Source organism: Thamnophis sirtalis, unplaced genomic scaffold (genome assembly GCF_051295495.1).
Source record: "Thamnophis sirtalis isolate CommonGarterSnake01/CBP01778 unplaced genomic scaffold, rThaSir2_p1.2 scaffold_15, whole genome shotgun sequence".
Lineage (NCBI taxonomy): Eukaryota > Metazoa > Chordata > Lepidosauria > Squamata > Natricidae > Thamnophis > Thamnophis sirtalis.
The window spans coordinates 43,222,383-43,243,497 of record NW_028261395.1 but is presented as its reverse complement, the minus strand read 5'-3'; the positions used below and the strand labels follow the sequence as shown (position 1 = coordinate 43,243,497).

The following is a 21,115-nucleotide window of genomic DNA, read 5'->3' as shown; positions in this document are numbered from 1 at the left end:
GTGCGCCATGCTCCCAACCGGAAGTCCGGTCCCCCCACCATAGAGTCTCCTCCTGGTGTGTGATGCTCCCGACTGGAAGTCTGGTTCCCCCACCATAGAGTCTCCTCCTGGTGCGCCATGCTCCCCAACTGGAAGTCTGGTCCCCCCACCATAGAGTCTCCTCCTGGTGCGCCATGCTCCCCAACTGGAAGTCTGGTCCCCCCACCATAGAGTCTCTTCCTGGTGCACCATGCTCTCCCCCCCTCCCCAAATCAGAAGCCGCTCTCAAAATTGTGGTCCCAACTGGCGACAGGGAGCCGCAGCAGAGGGATGAAGGAGCCACATGTGGCTCCAGAGCCGCAGGTTGCCGATCCTTGTCCTTACCATAACTGAACTGATTGGTGCAATGATTCACAAGACTTAAAAACTCTTATTGTATCTAGGAGGGGGAGAGATAGGGGCCATCCATGTTTTGACTCAGAGAATGTCAAAGAGAGAGCAAAGTAATGGCTGCGAATAAATATTGCCTAATGAAGAATGCCTAATGAAGCTGTTAATAAATCACTGGTTTTTGTACTTAAGACATTGGCTCGCTTATTATGAATCAGGTACGGCACGGTTAGGAAACTTGACACAGGAGCTATTACAAAAAAATATTTCTATAAATGGACCCTCATTTGTCTACCGCTCTTTAGCCACGGGGGATCCAGTTGCAGGGAGCCTTAACACAGATGTCTTTTCCCCTTCTAGGATGTACTCACAGTGGTGGTGGAAGACCTCCGACTCTGCACAGTCAAGCCTTGCGAGGACATAGAACGGAGGTTTTGCTTTGAAGTGGTCTCTCCCACCAAGTAAGTTACGGGTTCCTTAGAAGAAGAAGAGGGGGATAGAAAATCCTTGTGTCGTTTGTTCCATAGTGTCAACAGCAGCCTTGAAAAGAGGCGAAGGATGGAGAAGAGAAGGGGAGATGGAGGTTAAATAGGGAAGGAAATTTTTGTGAGATACGCGGTCAGATTTTTTGGGGGGGAGGAGAATGAATTACTTGGGACAACTCTAGCGTTCGATGAAAGCTAAAGTAGCCAGTTCAGATATCTGGAGCTATGGAAGAGAAGAAGAATTTCTCCTTCCTTGTGCGTCCGTCTGTCTATCCATCCAAACATACATTCATATATACATACATAAAGGTAAAGTAAAGGTTCCCCTTGCACATATGTGCTAGTCGTTCCCGATTCTAGGGGACGGTGCTCATCTCTGTTTCAAAGCTGAACAGTCCGCGCTGTCCGAAGACGTCTCCGTGGTCATGTGGCTGACATGACTCAACTCCCGAAGCCGCATGGAACGCTGTTCCCTCCCCACCAAAGGTGGTTCCTATTTTTCTACTTGCATTTTTATATGTTTCGAACGGCTAGGTTGGCAGAAGCTGGGACAAGTCACGGGAGCTCACTCCATTAGGCGGCACTAGGGATTCGAACTGCTGACCTTTCCGATCGACAAGCTCAGCGTCTTAGCTGAGCCATTGCATCCCTTGTATGTACATTAATGTACATACATGCATCTGCTTTTTCTGCTTCACAACAGTTTCTCCATCTAAACAATTAACTGTGTCTCTCACTTTAAATAAAGCCCTGATGTTCCTCTATCTATGTTGATTCTGGTTTAATCCTTACGACTAAAACCATACAAACTGGCAATTTGTTAGAAGGATGCCTTTAAAGTCCAGTGACTTCTCCCTTACTCTGTCTGGCTTTCCTTGTTACAACAAGTCATGATTTGTTTAACCAAGGCTTGTTAAGCAATCCGCAATGGGATCCATTCACACACTGCTCCAAATCCCAGTTTTGGAGGGGCAAGGTGTGGGCATTAACCATTAAGAAACTTCTGTGTTTAAGTAACTTAGTTTGCCTCCAAATTTGCTGTCGCTACGCCAAGCATTCGTAACTGATAAATAACAAGCAAAGGGGAAATTAATATCTTCTGGTGTCAAAAGGGTTGAGAAAGGAGAACTGTTGTGGTCTGCCAGCGAAGGTTGGGGAGGAACATGGGCCAGTCCTGGTGTCTGGGGAAGGCTCTGAGGAGGGCTCTGTGCTGGAGGCAGAGAGGGGGCCAGGGCCGTATGCCAGTTATCAGCTGCCTTCAGAGTCAAACATCAGTGAGGCAGAAGAACAGCTGGAGCCTGTTCCCAGTGTCCGCATGTGCAGAGTTGCCAGATGAAGGGAACGGCTAAAGAACAGGGGTCGACTTGTGAGTAAGGCCACCGGTGGACGATGAATGGCCCCTCCCAGAGGAAATAAAAGAGGAGCAAAAGGGGAGTGGAGTTTGCAGGAGACCATTAGTTCACTTCATTGGTTCCTGACTCTCCGAGACTCCTTGCCAAGTTTTGCAGATATCAGCCTGACAGCTCTCCAAGCTAGATAAGGTCTGTGACCATAAATCCTCCCTTGAAAAGACTTGGCTGGATGTGAATGAGCAGAATTCACAGTACATTAATAAAAGGGGTTTTTGTTGGGACACGGAGTTTGCTTCAGGCTCTTGGGAAGCCCAATCAGAACAAGAACCTCACTGGACCAGACTTTGATTCTGTTTCTCCTGGTAAGCAGCTTCTTCTCATTTTCCCCACTGCAGGAGCTGCATGTTACAAGCCGATTCAGAGAAACTCCGCCAAGCGTGGATCCAGGCTGTCCAAGCGAGTATAGCTTCTGCTTATCGGGAAAGCCCAGATAGCTGCTACATTGAAGTGAGTAGAGTGGTCAGCCAGAAGGCTAGTAGGAGTCATACCCATAAATTTGTCATAGACATACTGTCAGGGTCATGATTTAAGAGTTGACCAGCTCCTACGATGATGTAATGCTGGGAATGAGTCAGCAAGGTTTTGGGCCGATATCACTTTAAGAGCCTGTAATAAGAAGAGGCCAGTGCTGTAATTGCTGATTGTTTGAGGTCTGGGTAATGTACATGTATGTATATATTCTTTGTAGACAAAACCACAATTCAAATACAAACCTCTTTACTGTATTTGTTCCTGGTTGTCTCACATAGTCACACTGTGCGCACTCTGACACATACTCATAAAATCTTCCTATAAATTAGAAAACAGATATGGGTCATCCTTTGTTTTTTCAGAACGACGGGAGGCATTTTTATCCAATCAGCTTCCAGATTATCCTTGAAAATGACACCAAAATATTTTTTGGTTGTAATTAAGAGAAATCAAAAAGCAAATAAACCCCCTTGAGGGATGCCTGACAAGCCGTATCTTTGCTTGATATTTCAATCTTTGGCTTTTCTCTTACTCCAGAAATTGGATCGAACAGCTTCCCCTTCGACCAGCAGTATCGATTCCGCCTCCGATTCCCGGGACCGAAGTGGGAAAGGGGAAACGATCCTGCAGAGGGTGCAGAGTATCTCGGGCAACGACCAGTGTTGTGACTGCGGGCAGGCCGATCCCCGGTGGGCGAGCATCAACTTGGGCATCTTACTATGCATTGAATGTTCAGGGATACACAGGTATTTCCCACACTATAGATGAGAATATTTATAGCTCAGGGTTCAACTGTGGGGTCCTCGGTGGTCTCTTGAAGGCGTTTCATTACCCAACTAGATAACATCATTGGTGCTAGAAAGGAGTGGGGTGTGGAGAGTGGAGGAAGAGGAGAACTGTGAGATCCTTGGTGCTCTTGGAGTTCGGTGGTTTTCTTGCAGACATTTCATTACCCAGCTAGATAACGTCATCAGTGCTAGAAAGGAATGGGGTTGGAGGAGTGTTGTTGTTGTTATGGGTGATAGTGATAGAGGAGGAGAATACCTATCTATCTATCTATCTATCTATCTATCTATCTATCTATCTATCTATCTATCTATCTATCTATCTATCATCTATCTATCAATGGTGGGATGCACCAATGGTTTCCTGCCTGGAAGGCTCCTAGGGTGGAGGTGAAAGGCAAAAGGGAAGCAGTACGCTCCCTCCTATATTTGGGGCATACCAGGTGCTTTGACACACACACATGCACACGCACGCACACACACACACACACAGAAACACACAGAATCAACAAGCTCAGAGAGTAGCTGCAATCTCAGAGGGTACTTTCATGCATGCCTCCTTGCGTGCAAAGAAGATCAAAGCACCTCTGTCTTCTCAGCTGGCCCAGGAGGCTGTTCTCCGGCCACGTTGAGAGAGTTATTTCGGAACAAATGCACCCGTTGAATCGTCGGTTGAAATTTGATTGGGCATAGCCAGCAGGGGAAGCTAACCACCTCTCTTCGCTTTTTCCTACAGGAGCTTGGGAGTTCACTGCTCTAAAGTGCGGTCGCTAACGTTGGATTCCTGGGAGCCAGAATTATTGAAGGTAAAGTCCAAATCCACACACCAGCTCACTAGCTAAGTAGACAAAATAATAGAATAGAATAAAAGAGTGGGAAGGGACCTTGGAGGTCTTCTAGACAAACCCCTTGCCTAGATAGGAAACCCTACACCACTACAGACAAAGGGTTATCCAACATCTTAAAAACTTCCAGTGTTGGAGCACTCACAACTTCTGGAGGCAACTTCTGTTCTACTGGTTAATTGTTCTCACTGTCAGGAAATTCCACCTCACTTCTAGGTTTTTTTCTCTCCTTGATTAGTTTCCACCCATTGCTTCTTGTTCTGCCCTCAGGTGCTTTGGAGAATAGCTGGACTCCCTCTTCTTTTGAGCAGCCCCTGAGATATTGGAAGACTGCTATCATGTCTCCCCTGGTCCTTCCCTTCATTAAACTAGACATACCCAGTTCCTGCAACCGTTCTTCCTATGTTTTAATCCCCAAGTCCCCTAATCCTCTTGGTTGCTCTTCTCTGCACTCTTTCCAGAGTCTCCGCTCTAGAGGGGAGGGGGCAAGGGGGGAGGGGTCCGGCAGAGACTACTACCAGTTTGCTCAGGGACATGCCCCGTGCACACGTATGAGCAGTACAACTAAAATTGCTCTGCCCATGCGCAGAAAACAAGGTGGCTGCACCTATGGCGCCTCTTGGAGAGCCAGTTCAGGAGCCTGGCAGGCCTTGGGTCACTGCTGGTTCCAGCAACCCAGGCCGCCAAGCTACTTCCGGTTCGGCCGGTAGGAACCAATGGTGAGTTTCAAATTTTTTTAGAACCTCTTCTATAGGTGTGGCCTGCTTTGTGGGAGTAGCTTGCCAGCCATGTGACCGGGTAGGAGTGGCTTGCCAGCCATGTGACCAGGTGGGAGTGGCTTGCCAGCCATGTGACTGGGTGGGCGTGGCTTGCCGGCCATGTGACTGGGTGGGCGTGACCAATTTGTAAAATGTGGTGAAACTCATTTAACAACGCTCTTGCTTAGCAACAAAAATGTTGGCTCAGAAACTCTGGCATTTGACGCACGCAAGTCTTAAAGCTGTCAAGTTTCAAGACCCTTGCTCCCCTAACCCTTTAGGAAAAAAAACCCCAGGGGTGTTCAAACTTGACAGCTTTAAGACTTGTGGACTTCAACTCCCAGAATTCCTCCTCCAGTCATGTTGGCTCAGGAATTCTGGCATTGAAGTGTGCAAGTCTTAAAGCTGTCAAGTTACAAGACCCTGGCACCCCTAACCCTTTAGAAAAAAAACCTTCCAGGGGTGTTCAAACTTGACAGCTTTAAGACTTGTGGACTTCAACTCCCAGAATTCCTCCTCTCGCTCTTCATCTTGATGATGTGCGGACAGGCAGGGGGAGGGAGCTGGAACCGGTTCTAAACGGCATGGTAGATTTGTGGAACCTCTTCTATAGAAGAGGTTAGAACTGGCAGGAACCGACCACGGGGGGTGGGGGGGAGAGTCCAAATCACCAAATCACATCTTGAGTAAAACAACAGTCTACAGGCATTCTTGAGGAAGAAAATGTAACGTTTCCGACATTCCATTTTGCATTCACTTCAAGAAATAAAGTAAAAGTAAACCTGTGTTTTTCCAATCTTGGCACCTTGAAGGAGCCGGGGAATTCTGGGAGTTGAAGTCCCACACCTCTTCAAGGTGAAGGCCAGGGGTTGAAAACCACTGCATTAAATCTTGCAGGTTTGAGGAGAAAAAACCCCGTAGCTTAAGAACTAGCAGCTGGGACGCGGTGGCTCGGGGGCTAAGACACAGTTCGGCAGTTCAAATCCCTAGCGCTGTGTAACGGAGTGAGCTCTCGTTACTTGTCCCAGCTTCTGCCAACCTAGCAGTTCGAAAGCACGTAAAAAATGCGAGTAGAAAAATAGGGACCACCTTTTGTGGGAAGGGAACAGCGTTCCGTGCGCCTTTGGCATTGAGTTACACTGGCCACATGACCACGGAGACGTCTTTGGTTAGCGCTGGCTCTTCAGCTTTGAAACGGAGATGAGCACTGCCCCCTAGAGTCAGGAACAACTAGCGCATATGTGCAAGGGGAACCTTTACCTAAGAATAAGCATCGTATTTAAGTGTGTTGGATTTGAACTGGGCAGAAAAGTACCAGTCCTGGAAACAAAGAAACCCATCAGGTGGGCCTCTGTAGGGGGACGTGTCCCAGAATGAGGGGATCATCAGTGAGCAGATCCCATGATATGATTTGAAAACACGGTGTTGTATGTAAACGGAGAAGCTGAAAGAGCAACTTTGGTTCACACATTGTTCTGTTTTTTCACCTGTTGTTTAAAAGCTGATGTGTGAGCTGGGCAACTCTACCATGAATCAGATCTACGAGGCGCAGTGTGAGGAAATGGGGCTGAAAAAGCCGACAGCTGGCAGCTCAAGGTAAAGCTTTTCCCATCTCTCCCTGCTACCCATGTTTCAGTTCCGCCATGTCTTGCTTCCCCGTGAATTAGCAGGAGAGTCTGCCTCCCAGCTTAGAGCCAAACCAGTTGTTCTGAGCGAGGCTTCCCGAGAGCATGAAGCAAACTCCTGGTCCCGACAAAAAAACCTTTTATTAATTGACTGTGAATTCTGCTCATTCACTTCCAGCAAAGTCTTTCAAGGGAGGATTTACGGTCACAGACCTTATCTGGCTTGGAGAGCTGCCAGGCCGGTATCTGCAGAACTTGGCAAGGAGTCTCAGAGTGTCACAAACCAATTAAGCAAACTAATGGTCTCCTGCAAGCTCCACTCCCTTTTGGCTCCTCTTTTATTCCCTCTGGGAGGGGCCATTCACCATCCACCTGTGGCCTTACTCCCAAGTCAACCCCTGTTCTTTAGCTGTTCCCTTCATCTGGCAACTCACATGGGAACAGGCTCTAGCTGTTCTTCCGCCTCACTGATGTCTGACTCCGAAGGCAGCTGATAACTGTCAGACAGCCCTGGCCCCCTCTCTGCCTCCGACACAGAGCCCTCCTCAGAGCCTTCCCCAGACTCCAGGACTGGCCCATCTTCCTCCCCGACCTCCTCACTTTCCGAATCAGCTGCCAGCTCTGCTGGCCGCTGGCAGGCCACAACACCAGCATTTTAAATAACTCAGTTTGTCGTGGGGGTAAGTGAAGCAACGGCTTACAACCACACGTGAGCCCCACATTTCCCTTGCTAAGCGAGTGAGTTGTTAAGCGAGTTTTGCCCCATTTTACGACCATTCTTGCCACGGTTGCTAAGTGAATCACTGCAGTTAAGTTAGTAATAACAGCTGTTAAGTGAATCTGGCTTCCCCCGTTGACTTTACTTGTCAGAAGCTCACAAAAGGGGATCATGTGACTCCTCGGGACATTGCAACCCATCATGAATACATAGCAGTTGCCAGGGGTCTGAATTTAATGTTACAATGGCTGTAAGGGTGAAAAATGGCTATAAGTCAAATTTTTCCAGTGGTCTTGTAACTTTCAACAGTGACTAAAGGAATGGCTGTACAGTTGTGGACTATTTGTGCTGCATCTATGTTCAGACGACCCATGTAAGCCGGATAACGGATTAAATTGTTTTCTTGGGGTATATATCCAACTATAAATCCCCATGCCCACTGACCAAAAGGAGATTGAAATCCCTAACTATAATCAGTGTATTTTTCGGACTATAAGACGCATTTAGATTTACAGGAGGAAAACAAGAAAAACATAGTTTTTGGGCTCTGCGCCTTGCATTTCTGCCCTCCCCGGCCCTCAAAAGCACTCTGTAGTTCTCTGCACAGCCCGTTTTTGCAAAAAACGCATCCTTTTTTTGCCAAAAATGTACCTTTTTTTCCAGTTTTTAGGCTTTAGAGTGCTTCTGAGGGCCTGGGGAGGGCGAAAACGCAACGCATGGAGGGTTCAGGAGCCCCAAAATGCCCGTATTTGGTCTATAAGGCGAACCTAAATTTTCACCCACTTTTAGGTTGAGGGGAAGTGCTTCTTATAATCTGAAAAATACGGTAAGTCGGGCATGTGGGTGTGCAAACTGAAACGGCACGAGAAATGGTTTCTTGACAGGCAGGACAAAGAAGCATGGATCAAAGTCAAATACGTGGAGAAGAAGTTTCTGAAGAAGCTACCTTCTGGGGAACCCCTGGCCGACAACGAGCAGAAGCCCCGTCGCTGGAGCGTGAAGAAATGCCAAAGGTGCAACAGCACTACGAAAGCGCCCACGACTCGTAGGAAGTATCGGCACGAGGCGGGAAACGCTTCCCCGGCTGCTCACTCTTCAGGTAGGCCGAGCCACATTCCGAGATATCCCTTAGAGAGAGGGGTGGGAAAACGAGATTATTTTTTTAAAAAATGAAATACAAATAACAATATTTATGAACAAAGAATTTCCCGCGGTTTTTTCCCCTTTACGTCCTCTTTTATACATAATTCATTTTACATCATGATTCTTTTTTTTTTTGCAGATTTTTTTTATTTTTTCCCTTCTACAACACCTTACAGTCATTACATCAACATTGTTATGTCATCATACCTGTACATGTATATAATATTTCGCTTAGCTGTACATGTATATAATATTTCGAGCCGAGGTGGCGCAGTGGTTAGGGTGCAGTACTGCAGGCCATTTCAGCTGACTGTTATCTGCAGTTCAGCGGTTCTAATCTCACCGGCTCAAGGTTGACTCAGCCTTCCATCCTTCCGAGGTGGGTGAAATGAGGACCCAGACTGTGGGGGCGATATGCTGACTCTGTAAACCGCTTAGAGAGGGCTGAAAGCCCTATGAAGCGGTATATAAGTCTAACTGCTATTGCTATTGCTTCTATATTTACACACCTTTATACACAGTTCTATATATATTTATATATAGTTTTTTTGGCTTAATTAATTTTATTCTTGTTTTGCAGCCATTTGTACCAATTATTCAAAATTTCATAATATTCCGACTCTTCTTTATCTTTTAATTTCAGTGTTAATTTGTCCATCTCTGCACAATCCAAAGTTTTTTTTATCACTAATTTGTCTGAGGGGGTAGCTTTGCTGATAACAGGTCATTACCAGGAAGCTACCCTAGCGTTGCGATTTGTCCAATAATAAATCACAGTTTAAAAAGTCCTGGCTTTGCCATTTAAAAAAAAGATAAACACAGCTGTTTGTAAGGTTCTACATTTAGGCAAGAAAAACAAAATGCACAGGTAGAGTAAAGGTGGTACCTTGCTCAATAGTAGTAACTGTGAAAAGGGATCTTGGAGTCCTAGCGGACAACCGTTTAAATAGGAGCCAGCCGTGTGCAGCAGCTGCCAAAAAAGCCAACCCAGTTCTAGGCTGCATCAACAGAGGGATAGAATTAAGATCATGTGAAGGGTTAATACCACTTTATAAGGCCTTGGGAAGGCCACACTTGGAATATGGCATCCAGTTTTGAGCGCCACGATGTAGAAAAGATGCGGAGACTCTAGAAAGAGTGCAGAGAAGAGCAACAAAGAGGATGAGGGGACTGGAGGCTAAAACATACGTAGAACGGTTGCAGGAACTGGGTGTGTCTAGTTGAATGAAAAGAAGGACCAGGGGAGACGTGATAGCAGTCTTCCAATATCTCAGGGGCTGCCCCAAAGAAGAGGGAGTCAAGCTATTCTCCAAAGCACCTGAAGGCAGGACAAGAAGCAATGGGTGGAAACTAATCAAGGAGAGAAGCAACTTAGAACTGAGGAGAAATTTCCTGACAGTTAGAACAATTAATCAGTGGAACAGAAGTTGCCTCCAGAGGTTGTGAATGCCCCAAGACTGGAAGTCTTTAAGAAGATGCTGGATAGCCATTTGTCTGAAACGGTTTAGGGTTTCCTGTCTAGGCAGGGGGTTGGACTAGAAGACCTCCAAGGTCCCTTCCAACTCTGCTATTGTATTGCATTGTATTGTATGTGTTGACGTCTCTACATCATACAAATAGTAATGAAAGTTATTTTTCAAACAGCCGCCACTTTGGAAAGGAAGTTCCGGCGAGATTCTCTCTTTTGTCCTGACGAACTGGATTCCCTCTTTTCATACTTCGACACAGGAGCTGGTCCACGGGGTAAGTTCGGTCGATGGATCTGTGATCTCTCCCACAGCAGTAGCTCGATGTTCAGCTATGAGAGAGGGTGGCGGTAAAGGGAGAAACGTTGATTTCAAATCCAACAGCTGCGTTTCCAACCCCTCCTTCTCTCTTGTTTTGTGCCAGACATAAGCAGACGGTTAACTTTATTTCTCCCCCTCCCCAAACTCCCTTTCTCTCCCTCTGCGAAGAACAATATCTGATGCATTAAAGGGGTGGGGGGAGAATATAAATCGCAAGACTGTGAAAATGGGCTCTGGATGCCTGTTGTCAATGTTCCTGATCACCTTCTCCCCAGGTGGGAACCAGGCGTCGACTCAACAGCCGGTGGGAGCCGGCCCGTGGAACGAGACCAGCAATGGCCCCGGAGGCAGCGGGTCACCCTTCCTCCTGGATGGAGGTAGGTGGTGTCTGGCTTTGTCACCAGGGACCTTCCGGTATATCTGGCAACCTCAAAGCAAGAGGCTCTGAGGCCCCCAGGACCAGGGGTGGAATTCAAAAATTTAGCAACCAGCTCTTTGCCCGGCGTGGCCATGGTGGGAGTGGCCTACTCAGCCTCTTGCATCACAGTGGAGAGAGGGCGTTTTCACCCTCCCCAGGCTCCGGAGGCTTTCCTTGAGCTTCCAGGATGGTGAAAACGGCCTCCCTCAGGCTCCGGAGGCCGAAAACGGGCCCGGAACTTTTAACAGGCCCGTTTTTTGCCCTCCCAGTGTGGGCCCTGCACTTACCTGGCATCCAAAATGGGCTGTGTGGAGACTCCTGGGTGGGCAGGGCTAGCCAGTCCTTGCAACTACCGGTTGCCCGAACCAGTCCGAACCGGCTGAATTCCACCCCTGCTCAGGATCCACATTCCCAGAAATACCTGGCTTGGAACGGATTTGGGAAAATCCAACTTTGGCTGAGAGACAAACCTTGGTCTTTGAAATGGGCACCTACACCCAAAACGGGCAGGTGCAGCCCATAGAAGGGAGGGGGATCAGGAGAGAAACCCAGTTTGATTAAAGTTAAGAGGAACTGTAGTCGTTATAACCAGGTTGAAAGTCAGGATGTTTCTCTCCTAACGTTTCGCTCTCCCTGACTTCTTAGCTTGCTGATCTGCCTCCTACCCAGACAACTGTGGGACAAAACTTTGTTCCTTGGGCAGATTTCTCTCTTCACTCATTGGTCCCGCCCCATCCCTATTATTAAGGAAGTCCCTTGACGGGAGGGGATAACAGTGGCCCACCCATCGCTCATTCACTGTTTTAAAAGGACAAACAGAGCACTGTTCTATGTTGTGTCCCCTGGTTGTATCTTTTTCCTTTCGGAAAAAGGAAGTTCGGAAAAGATTGGGGGGGGGGGAGAAAAATGTTTTCAGGAAAGAGGTAGAGACCTTTTAGGGCAGAATGTCCCTAACAGATGTGGTATTCAGCCGGTTTGGACATGTTCTGAGAACGGGTAGTGGAAATTGTCAGTAGTTCGGACAACCGGCAAATAGGCTGGCCCTGCCCCCATAGTGGTCTATGCAGACTGCTGGTCATTTGCATCCTTCTAGAAAGCCCTTGAGGTTGGAGGTTGTTCTGTGAATTGTGCAAATGGATGTGGAGCCTTCTTGGAACTGCTGAAACAGAGGTGGTATTCAGCCAGTTCTGACAGGTTCTGGAGAACCAACAGCGGAAATTTTGAGTAGTTCGAAGAATCGGCAAATAGGCTGGCCCCGCCCCTGCTGCCTCCCAGCTGATCTTCTTTTGTTGCCATGAACAGGAGAAGGGAGCTGGAAAACAGGTTAGTGAGGTGGGGAGGAAATGGGGATTTTGCAGTATCCTTCCCCTGCCACGCCCACAAAGCCAGGCCACGCCCACAAAGCCACATCCACAGAACTGTTAGTAAAAAAAACATTTGAATCCCACCACTGGTCCCTACTAGATGATGGGCAACCAGAAGAGGAGAGCAGGAAACTTGACCGACTAACACAGGGAAAAACCGGTAGTAGTTACGGTGCCTCTATATTAAAGGTTTACTTGGTTCCTCCTTTGATCCCCTAGGTCTAAGCAGCGACAGTGGACTGGGTGGTAGCACTGATGGGAGCACAGACGTCTTGGTGTTTGGCTCGGTGGTTGATAGTGTCACAGAAGAAGGTGAGATCTTCAGCCAAGGAGGGAGATGGGCCGCAGGAATTTCTGCAGAGCGCAGCCGTAGAACCCGCTGCCACATCCGACCGCCGTGGCTGCCATCTTTGAGATCAGAGAAGAGAGATAAGCGATCACAGTGACTACTAGCTGAATAACCCACGTAGCAAAGTCATTGTTGGGAGATACAAGTTTCGGGATCAATGCTTCGTCACCCGTATTCTCATCCTTTTTTTTTCTCCAAAAGGCAAATGGGCTCCGTTTTTCCTTGAAGATGTTTCGCTTCTTGGACGGGAAACGAAACGTCTTCAAAGAAAAACCAAAAAGTCCAGTCGCCTCCTGAAAAAAAAAATAAAGCAACCACGACCTGCATTACATGAGAATCTCCCCATAGACCCATGATGGTGAACCTATGGCATGCGCAGCCATTTGTTAGGGCACGCAAGGCGTTGCCCTGTCAGCTCCAGTGCGGATGTGCGTGTTGGCCAGCTGACTTTGGCTTTCATTTTCAGCCGTTTTTCGCCCTCCGGAGGCTTCAGGGAACCTTCCTGAAGCCTGGGGAGGACAAAAAACAACGCAACGCGCAATGCCTACAAAGCCTCTGAAGCTCAGGGAGGGTGAAAAACGGGTCCATCGTGTGCCGAAAGCAGGGGAAGGTGGGGGTTGCGTGCGCATGCACGGTGGGGTGTTGTGCACATAGAATCATGGGTGTGGGCACTCCTGCGCACGACCCTCCTGCGCCCCCTCCCCTCCTTTTGGCACGGGATGGCAAAAAGGTTAGCCGTCATTGCCGTAGACGGTGTCTCATTCCTTACTCTTCCTCCTTGCAGAGTGCGAAGTGTCGGAAGACTCCAGCGGGGAAGTCGAAATCGAGCAGGAGGCTTCCGATTTGGAAGACTTGAGGGAGCTGCATCCTGGTTTGCTGGTTTACAAGGCTTCGAGGGCCAGGAACCTGCCGGTCATGGCGGAGGCCCTGGCCCACGGCGCCAACGTCAACTGGGTGAACGAAGAGGACGAGAACAAAACCCCGCTGATCCAGGCTGTCATGGGGGTGAGCGAGACCCACGCGTCGCCGGGCCAGTTTCGAGATTTGCTCCATCAGAGCAAAGCAGGTCTGACGTGTCTATGTGTCATTCAGTCAAGAGGTAGCATTCAGCCGGTTCGGAACGGTTCTTCCGGAGTGGTAGTTGAAATCGCAGATGGCCCCGCCCAACCACCCCACCTCTATGGCATCCCATTTAGGCCCTTTTCTTTTAGCCAAAGCGCATGCATGAAAGGCTGAGCGCATGCGCAGACTTGGCGCATGCGCTCATATTTGTGAACCGGTAGGGAAGGTGAAATGAATACCACCTCTGCATTAAGTGGATCGTCGTCAGCGCCAGCTAGATTTCATCGCCTCCCGCTAAGTGTAAGCCAGGGGATCTACTCAGGTGGGGGAGAATCCCAAGTAGATCTCCAAATGTGGAGCAGAAGGGGATGGACTTTCTCCTTAAAGCTATGATACATAAATAATCCTCGACGTACGACCACGAGTTTTGCCCATTTTATGACTTCTCTTGCCACAGTTGTTAAGAGAATCGCTGCAATTATTAAGCAAGTCACACGCTTGTTAAGGGACTCTGGCTTCCCTGTTGACTTGGCTTGTCAGAAGGCCGCAAAAGGGGTATCACGGGACCCCAGGATATTACAACTGTCGTAAATCTTGAGTCAGTTGCCCAGTGTCTGAATTTTGCTCACGTCACTATAGGGATGTCAAGGTTCCAAATAGCATCCAAAAGTAAATCAGAGTCTAAGGCAAAGGATTCCTCAAAGTTCCAATTGATGAAGAGAGCCATGTTGGCACATCTGGGATAACCCAAATCTGAAAGCTTCCCGGTTTCCCCCACCCAGTTGAAAGTTCAAGATCTTGCCTCCACACCCACCAGTCCATCCCACGGTCCAATCTCCCCCTGCCATGCTGGCAGTTCCACCTATCCAGTTCCGGTCAGGTGCAGAGACAAAGGATGACCTTCCTTGGCTTTCTAGAAAGAATGTTGTTATGGCTACATAACATCTAACTCCTATAATCCGTGCTGCGACGGCCGTGAGTGAGAAGGACAGTCCCAAGTCACTTATTTCAGTGCTGTGTAATGGTCACTAAACGAACAGTCGTTAAGTCGAGGACTGCCTGTATAATGTAAGAGAAGTCCAAGACTCCAAAACTAACTTTTCTTTCTCTGCTTGTTTCAGGGCTCACTAATAGCTTGTGAATTTTTGCTCCAGAATGGGGCAGACGTTAACCAAAGAGATATCCGGGGGAGGGCACCTCTGCATCACGCCACATATTTGGGCCACACTGGGTAAGTCGCCCGCTGTGCCTTCAGCTACCAAAAAAAAGAGGTGGTGTTGTGGCCCGCCAGCAGAGCTGGCAGCAGATTCGGACAGTGAGGAGGTCGGGGAGGAAGATGGGCCAGTCCTGGAGTCTGGGGGAGGCTCGGACGAGGGCTCTGCGTCGGAGGCAAAGAAGGGGCCACGGCCGTATGCCAGTTATCAGCTGCCTTCAGAGTCAGACATTAGTGAGGCAGACAAACAGCTGGAGCCTGTTCCCACTGTGCGCATGCACAGTTGCCAGATGAAGGGAACAGCTAAAGAACTGGGGTCGTCTTAGGAGTAAGGCCATAGGTGCACGATGAATGGTGACTTAGAAGAGCAACACCTGATGTTATCTGACCCAGGTAGTCGTCATTTGCAGGTGGGAAGTCTAAACAGAGGAACTGATCGAGTGTAAAGTAGTATAATCAAAGTCTGGTGTGACACATTCATGCTTCTTAAGCTTGGTGTCACCCATCTCTTCAAACTCTCCTTCTCCATCACAGCGTATTCTTGGCTGACCTACACTTCCTCTCTCCGTTTTTTTCTTCCTCTTTTCTTTCAACATTTGGCAGCCAGGTCTGCTTATTCCTAAAGAGAGGAGCCAACCAGCACGCAGTGGACGAGGACGGGCAGGACCCCCTCAGCATCGCTGTCCAGGCCGCGAACGCGGACATCGTGACCTTGTAAGTGTGTCCTTCCTGCGTCGGAGATGAAATGCATGTCGGAGCTGGAAAGGGCTGATCTGGAAACTCAACACCCCAGGAATAGATTGGGCCAGTTACGTCCCTGCCAAAAAGAGAGAATTGTGGCTTAGCTCTGACAGACCACTATCTTCACTGACCCAGGGGGTGCAGTGGTTAGAGTGCAGTACTGCAGGCTGCTTCTGCTGACTGCCGGCTGCTTGCAATTTGGCAGTTCGAATCTCAGCGGGCTCAAGGTTGACTCAGCCTTCCGTCCTTCCGAGGTGGGTCAAATGAGGAGCCAGATTGCGGGGGGCAAGTGATGCTGACTCTGTAGACTGCTTAGAGAGGGCTGTAAAGCACTGTAAAGCAGTATATAAAGTCTTAAGTGCTATTGCTATTCAGCAACTGTGCTGCTTCCTTAGTGCCGAAGGGTTTAACTCCCGAATGCCAGTACGATCCCTGTTTGATCCAAGCCCTGTTTTCTCCCCTCCTTTGGCTAACTAAACTCCCTCTCTGCTTCTCATCCTACAGGCTGCGTCTGGCTCGGATGAACGAAGAGATGCGTGAAGCCGAGGGTCCCTTTGGGCATCCAGGTCAATATACCAACAATAGCCCTACAGAGCTTCAGTACCGAAAATGTATACAGGAGTTCATCAGCCTTAACATAGATGAGTGTTAGTAAGAACTTCGGCAATCCTGCTGCCCATCTCCTCGTTCGGGTCAAAATTTAAGGAAGCTGAACTGAGCCCAAGAAAAAACAAAACAAAACAAAAAAAAGGAAACTAAACAAACTCTAGATGTGTGTTTTGGGATAAGGGGGGATTTGCTGACCGAAGAGTGGATGGATGGGGCTGAAAGCTGCACAGCGAGAGGAGGAGGAGAGCGAGAGAGGACCCTTAAAAACCAACTGGGATCAGATTTTTTTCCTTTGCATTTGGTTCAGGTGGAATGGGTGCATCTGAGCTTAAATCTGCCCTTCGGTTTCCCACCCCCTCCCCACAGCCCCCCAAAAAGGCAATTGACTGTGTAAATGGTCTCTCCAGGCCTAAAAGCAGGAGGCGAAACGTGCTTAGGAGGCGGGAAGCTACATTTGGAAAGGGATCCCAAACCGAACCGGATGGAGGCTTATTCTTAATCTCTCTCTCTCTCCCTGCATCTGTCTCTCTTCTTTGTCTTGTGCACACACTCTTGGCAATGCCGACGGCCATCGGCTTGCGGTAGGAATCCCAGATCGATTGGAGGGAAAACGGACGTACGAGACACCCAAGCGTACACGCACGGCCGGGAATGAGATAGCCCCGTTTTGAGCGTGGAGCAGGCACGGGTGAAGTTCAGCTGGGCTGCCAGTTTGGGGTCTTCTCAGCACATGCTGCAGTTCATGGATCAAGAGGCATTGGGGGGTGCGGGGTGAGGGGGACCTCCCTCCCTCCCTCCCAGGCGCTCAGGTTCCTGCAAGCCAAACACTTCCTCTGGTGATGACGGATGGAAATCAACCAGGAGGTTAGCTTAGCTGGTTTCAAGCCATAACTCAGCCGCTTCCAAGGTGAGGACGCAATCCATGTAGGGTGAAGACAGATGTTAATTCAGGGTAGGTTGGTGAGAAGGAAACTTGGCGCATGCAGTACATGCTTGCCTTTGTCCCGAGGGGGACGACAGAATCCTGCATCTTTGCAGGAAAGGTCGGCCAGTTGGCTGGCACCAGTGAAGCCAGTGACCCAGACGGAGTATTCCGCCTCCTCTTGGAAAATTCAGAATGGGTGTGTGAGGTGAGACACACGATCTGGGCCTTTGTGAGATGCCTCTTGGTCTAATCCTCGGAGCAATTCACACCAACGGAAGGCAGAGAAAGGAATAAACCCATCAGGGAGCTGAAGGGCAATTTTGGACTATTTCTGCTAGAGGCAATCAGCTCCTTTCCGATGACTCTCCTACCATCAAACCACACAAAGAATCGAGAAAAATCCCTGCGCATAGAAAATTAGCGTGTCCGGAACATCTCTTTCTTCCCCCATAGGCTGGCTTTCTCTGCCCTTGAATTTCCTTTCTGTATTGGGAGGAAAAACCCGCCATCATTAGTAAACACGGAGGATGGAATACAGACCTCTCTCTCTTTTGCAAAGTGGTCTTTTGTGCTGCACATTCGGAGCGTGGGACACCGACTCCCAGCCAAGGGGACAAATACGGCCACCTATTCTCAAAAGAATTCCTCTGTCTTTGTCCTTCAGCTTTTTGCGCCTGCCTTCACCCTTCTTGACTTCCAAAAGTGGTGAGGCTTGGAAGAATGCACTCGTCGCCGGCCGATGGGTTTCCCCATCCCCCCCTTTCCTTTTTTTTCCTTTCTTTCTTCCTCCCCCCCCTTTTTTAAAAAAAAGAAAACACAGCCACAGCCAGGGAGCACCATGAGGTCTCGTTCTTTTCACTTCTTGAAGCAACATTTAGCTAGAGAGCTAGATCAAACCTGGGGAGCGGGGCAGGTTTTTTTGTTTGTTTGTTGATATCCCTAAGGAACTGAATTCCCTTGATCAAATCTCTTGGGAAATGGGGAAATTCAGAACTAGTCCCCACCCTTTTCCCCCCCCATTTTTGCATGTGCACTCTTAACCAAAGCTGTGATTCCCCTTCTCACCAATGCATGATTGCAGAGGGCACACAGAATTCAGGTTATTGATGGTGGGCGGGCACTATTTATTTTATTATAGGGCGGGGCGGGTTTTTGTGGGAGGGAGGGTAGAACAGGAAACAAGTTATTCTCGGAAACCCACTCTGGGTTTTTAGGTGGTCTTTGTTCAGAAGGCAGATTTTTACTTTTAAGAGTTAGAAAGTAGACTTTTTCTCTTGAAGGTTGGATGTAAACTCCAAAGCAGCCACTGGGTTCAGGGATACTTGGGAAGGGAGGAAGGAAGAAGGATGGGAAAAGAGATGTTTTTTTCCAGAGTAATGGAAACCCGCGACGACGGTTTGGGATGTCCCAAGGCAGTTCTCCACCTCGTTCTGCGGCGTCGAATCATCGCAATTCTCCTTTTCAATCTTGCGCTAAGCCGTAGAGGCAGGTGGATTTGATTCTTGCAATTGGGGGATTCTGCGTTGGGAACCCGCAGTCTATGATTTAAAGAGTCTTGCATCAATGGGTGAAGTCAGCCATGGCTTTGAATAAGGATTAAGTCTCCCTACAGATTTCCAGCTGGAATCTGGTGGTGGTGTTAGAACAAGGGTATCAGGTTACGGTTAATGTCAGGGCTCCAAATAGGATCCAAAAGTAAATCAGAGTCCGAGGCAAAGTATTGCTCAAAGTTCCAATTGATTAAGAGAGCCATGTTGGCACATCTGGGAAAACCCGAATCTGAAAGCTGCTCGGTTTCCCCCACCCAGTTGAAAGTTGATGATCTTGCCCCCCACACCCACCAGTCCATCCCATGGTCCAATCTCCCACTGCCATGCTGGCAGCTTCCACCCATCCAATTCCGGTCAGGTGCAGAGGTGCAAAGACAAAGGATGACCTTGGCTTTCTAGAAAGAATGTTGTTATGGCTGCATCGCATCTCACTCCTACAATCCTCCCCCACCCCTTGTCTTGTCTTGACCTGGGCTTCCAATTCCCATCTGCACCCCCTTCTCCAGATGACCAGAGTAAAATGTAGAGTAGCTGGCATATTAGAATAGCCATACGCGCATGGTGTCCAGCCCCGATGCCTTCTCCTTGATGTACAACTTAACCCTTGATATATTTTTGTAAAAGCAGGAAGCCAGATGCCATTTGCATTCCATTTTTTTCTGCTCAGGGAGTGGTAGGAGATGGCCCCACCCCCACCCCGAAATCATCATCACAATCACCCTGTAAAGTCTGGTTGTGAACGGATGGCTTAAGAGTATGCAAGGAAGTTCACCGCTTCTAATAATAACTGTGCTTTTTCCACTGGTTTTTTTTTTTTTTTTTGAGTGGATTTTTCTTTTGAGCCTCATCAACATTTTAATCAATTGTTTGATAAAATAGAAAACAATTCTTTACAAGCACGTGTTCATCCAGTCTTCCATCCAAGCGTCTCTTCATGCTTTTTGCCGCATTTGATATGTTGCTCATGAATTCTTGGGTTTCTCCCATCTCCTGCTATTTATTTTCCCTCTCTCGGTTCTTCTTATTCCCCGATTCCAAGTCATTTGAGATCTTCTGGTCTATCGACAAGGTTAGATTCCGCTTCCTTCCAGCTGAAATAGTAGAACCAAGTGGAAATATTCAGACGCATTTACTCAATCACCCTTAGATGCAATTTTTTAAAAAGGAGTTATATTTCTCATCTCCTGGATTAGGCTGTCCCAATGCCTTTGGAGATCAAAAAAAAAAAAAAAGTCTCACGGGGGACTTAGACCCACTTTTAGAAATAAAAAAAATGCTGAAATTGACAACGTGAATTTTTGGGATGGTGAGATGTACTGCGGAGCCCACGGTTCGAGCAAACTGGAAATCATTACATCTGCGAAGTGCTTTTAAGCAGGAAACGGAAATGGATGGGGCTGCGAATGATGACGACCAAGACCACCACGCCAAACTAAATTAATCCAGATGTTGAGATGCCTTTCTTTTCCAGAGGAAGGGGAATTTTACCATTTCTCAACGACCGGTGTGTCCTCTGCTCAGGAAATTGGAAGGAAGACGAGGGATTTTTTTTAACCAGAGGTACCATTCTGGGTGAAAAGCAGCATTTCCTCTATGCTTCCAAGCAAATGTAATAATGCCTCGGGATGAACAGCTATTGCATGGTATTATGAAAGGATCACAGAGATGACCAATGAGGAGAGATGTCCTTGGTATTTTAAGCCAACCAACCAACCAAGAGGGGGACTAAGTTGCCCAACAGTTACAAGGACGTCTATTCCTACTAATAATGTTCTTGTTTTTCCTCAATCATTTCATTTTCTACTACCTGTCCAAAACCGATTCTTCCAATCTTGCGGCGATCCTCGTTTGAAACTTCTACATGACCAGACGTCCCTTCTCGCTCAACCTCATCCAGTTGCAATTCCCAAGGTTCTTGGAGGAGGCAGGTCCCGGGGGCCAGCAGCCGTGATATTTCACCGAGTCCAATTCTGGTCTTAGCTCCGTTCCTCTGGCAAACTCTCTTTGGGAGTGATTGCGCCCACGTACGGGGAAATGGCGGAAACCAGTTTGAGATCCTCCAGAAATGAAAATGTCTACGGTGTATGAAACTGGGCTGTGGTTGGTCTGGTTGTCTTTCTCTCTTGTTTTGGGGGTGGAACACACATGTTTGAGGTTGGCCAAAAAGGGGGCTGGGTGTAGAAAGGCGAACGAGGACAGAAAAATGGCACGAACAAAAGGGAGAGGCCCATTACGGATGCCCACTTCCGGGCTCTCCACTCTATCCTAAGGCAGGAATTGGTCTCTGCTCTTCTGTCATGGTGATTTATGTATTTTAAGATGTACTTTCTCTAGATGCAATGTATAAAAATTGACTTTGTGCACTTTTTTCCTATTTAACAGTATTGGGTTCTCTCTCTCTCTCTCTCTTTTTTTTAAAAAAAAAAGATTTTTAACGTTCTTTTTATTATGAGTTACGTGCCGTCTTTTTAAAATGGGTGACATTG

At 48.1% G+C, this 21,115-nt stretch overlaps 1 protein-coding gene across 1 annotated transcript in view; it reads left to right on the top strand.

The window, feature by feature from the left end:
- ACAP3 (ArfGAP with coiled-coil, ankyrin repeat and PH domains 3) overlaps window positions 1-21,115 on the top strand; it is a 120,007-nt gene that overhangs the window by 85,482 nt on the left and 13,410 nt on the right. The window contains exons 13-25 of the mRNA XM_087702522.1: window positions 730-830; window positions 2,602-2,713; window positions 3,275-3,483; window positions 4,259-4,328; window positions 6,627-6,721; window positions 8,353-8,567; window positions 10,256-10,354; window positions 10,674-10,775; window positions 12,400-12,492; window positions 13,314-13,534; window positions 14,713-14,822; window positions 15,408-15,518; window positions 16,050-16,111. Coding sequence (XP_087558648.1) covers window positions 730-830; window positions 2,602-2,713; window positions 3,275-3,483; window positions 4,259-4,328; window positions 6,627-6,721; window positions 8,353-8,567; window positions 10,256-10,354; window positions 10,674-10,775; window positions 12,400-12,492; window positions 13,314-13,534; window positions 14,713-14,822; window positions 15,408-15,518; window positions 16,050-16,111 — 1,600 coding nt within the window. The remainder of the gene's footprint in view (window positions 1-729; window positions 831-2,601; window positions 2,714-3,274; window positions 3,484-4,258; window positions 4,329-6,626; window positions 6,722-8,352; window positions 8,568-10,255; window positions 10,355-10,673; window positions 10,776-12,399; window positions 12,493-13,313; window positions 13,535-14,712; window positions 14,823-15,407; window positions 15,519-16,049; window positions 16,112-21,115) is intronic.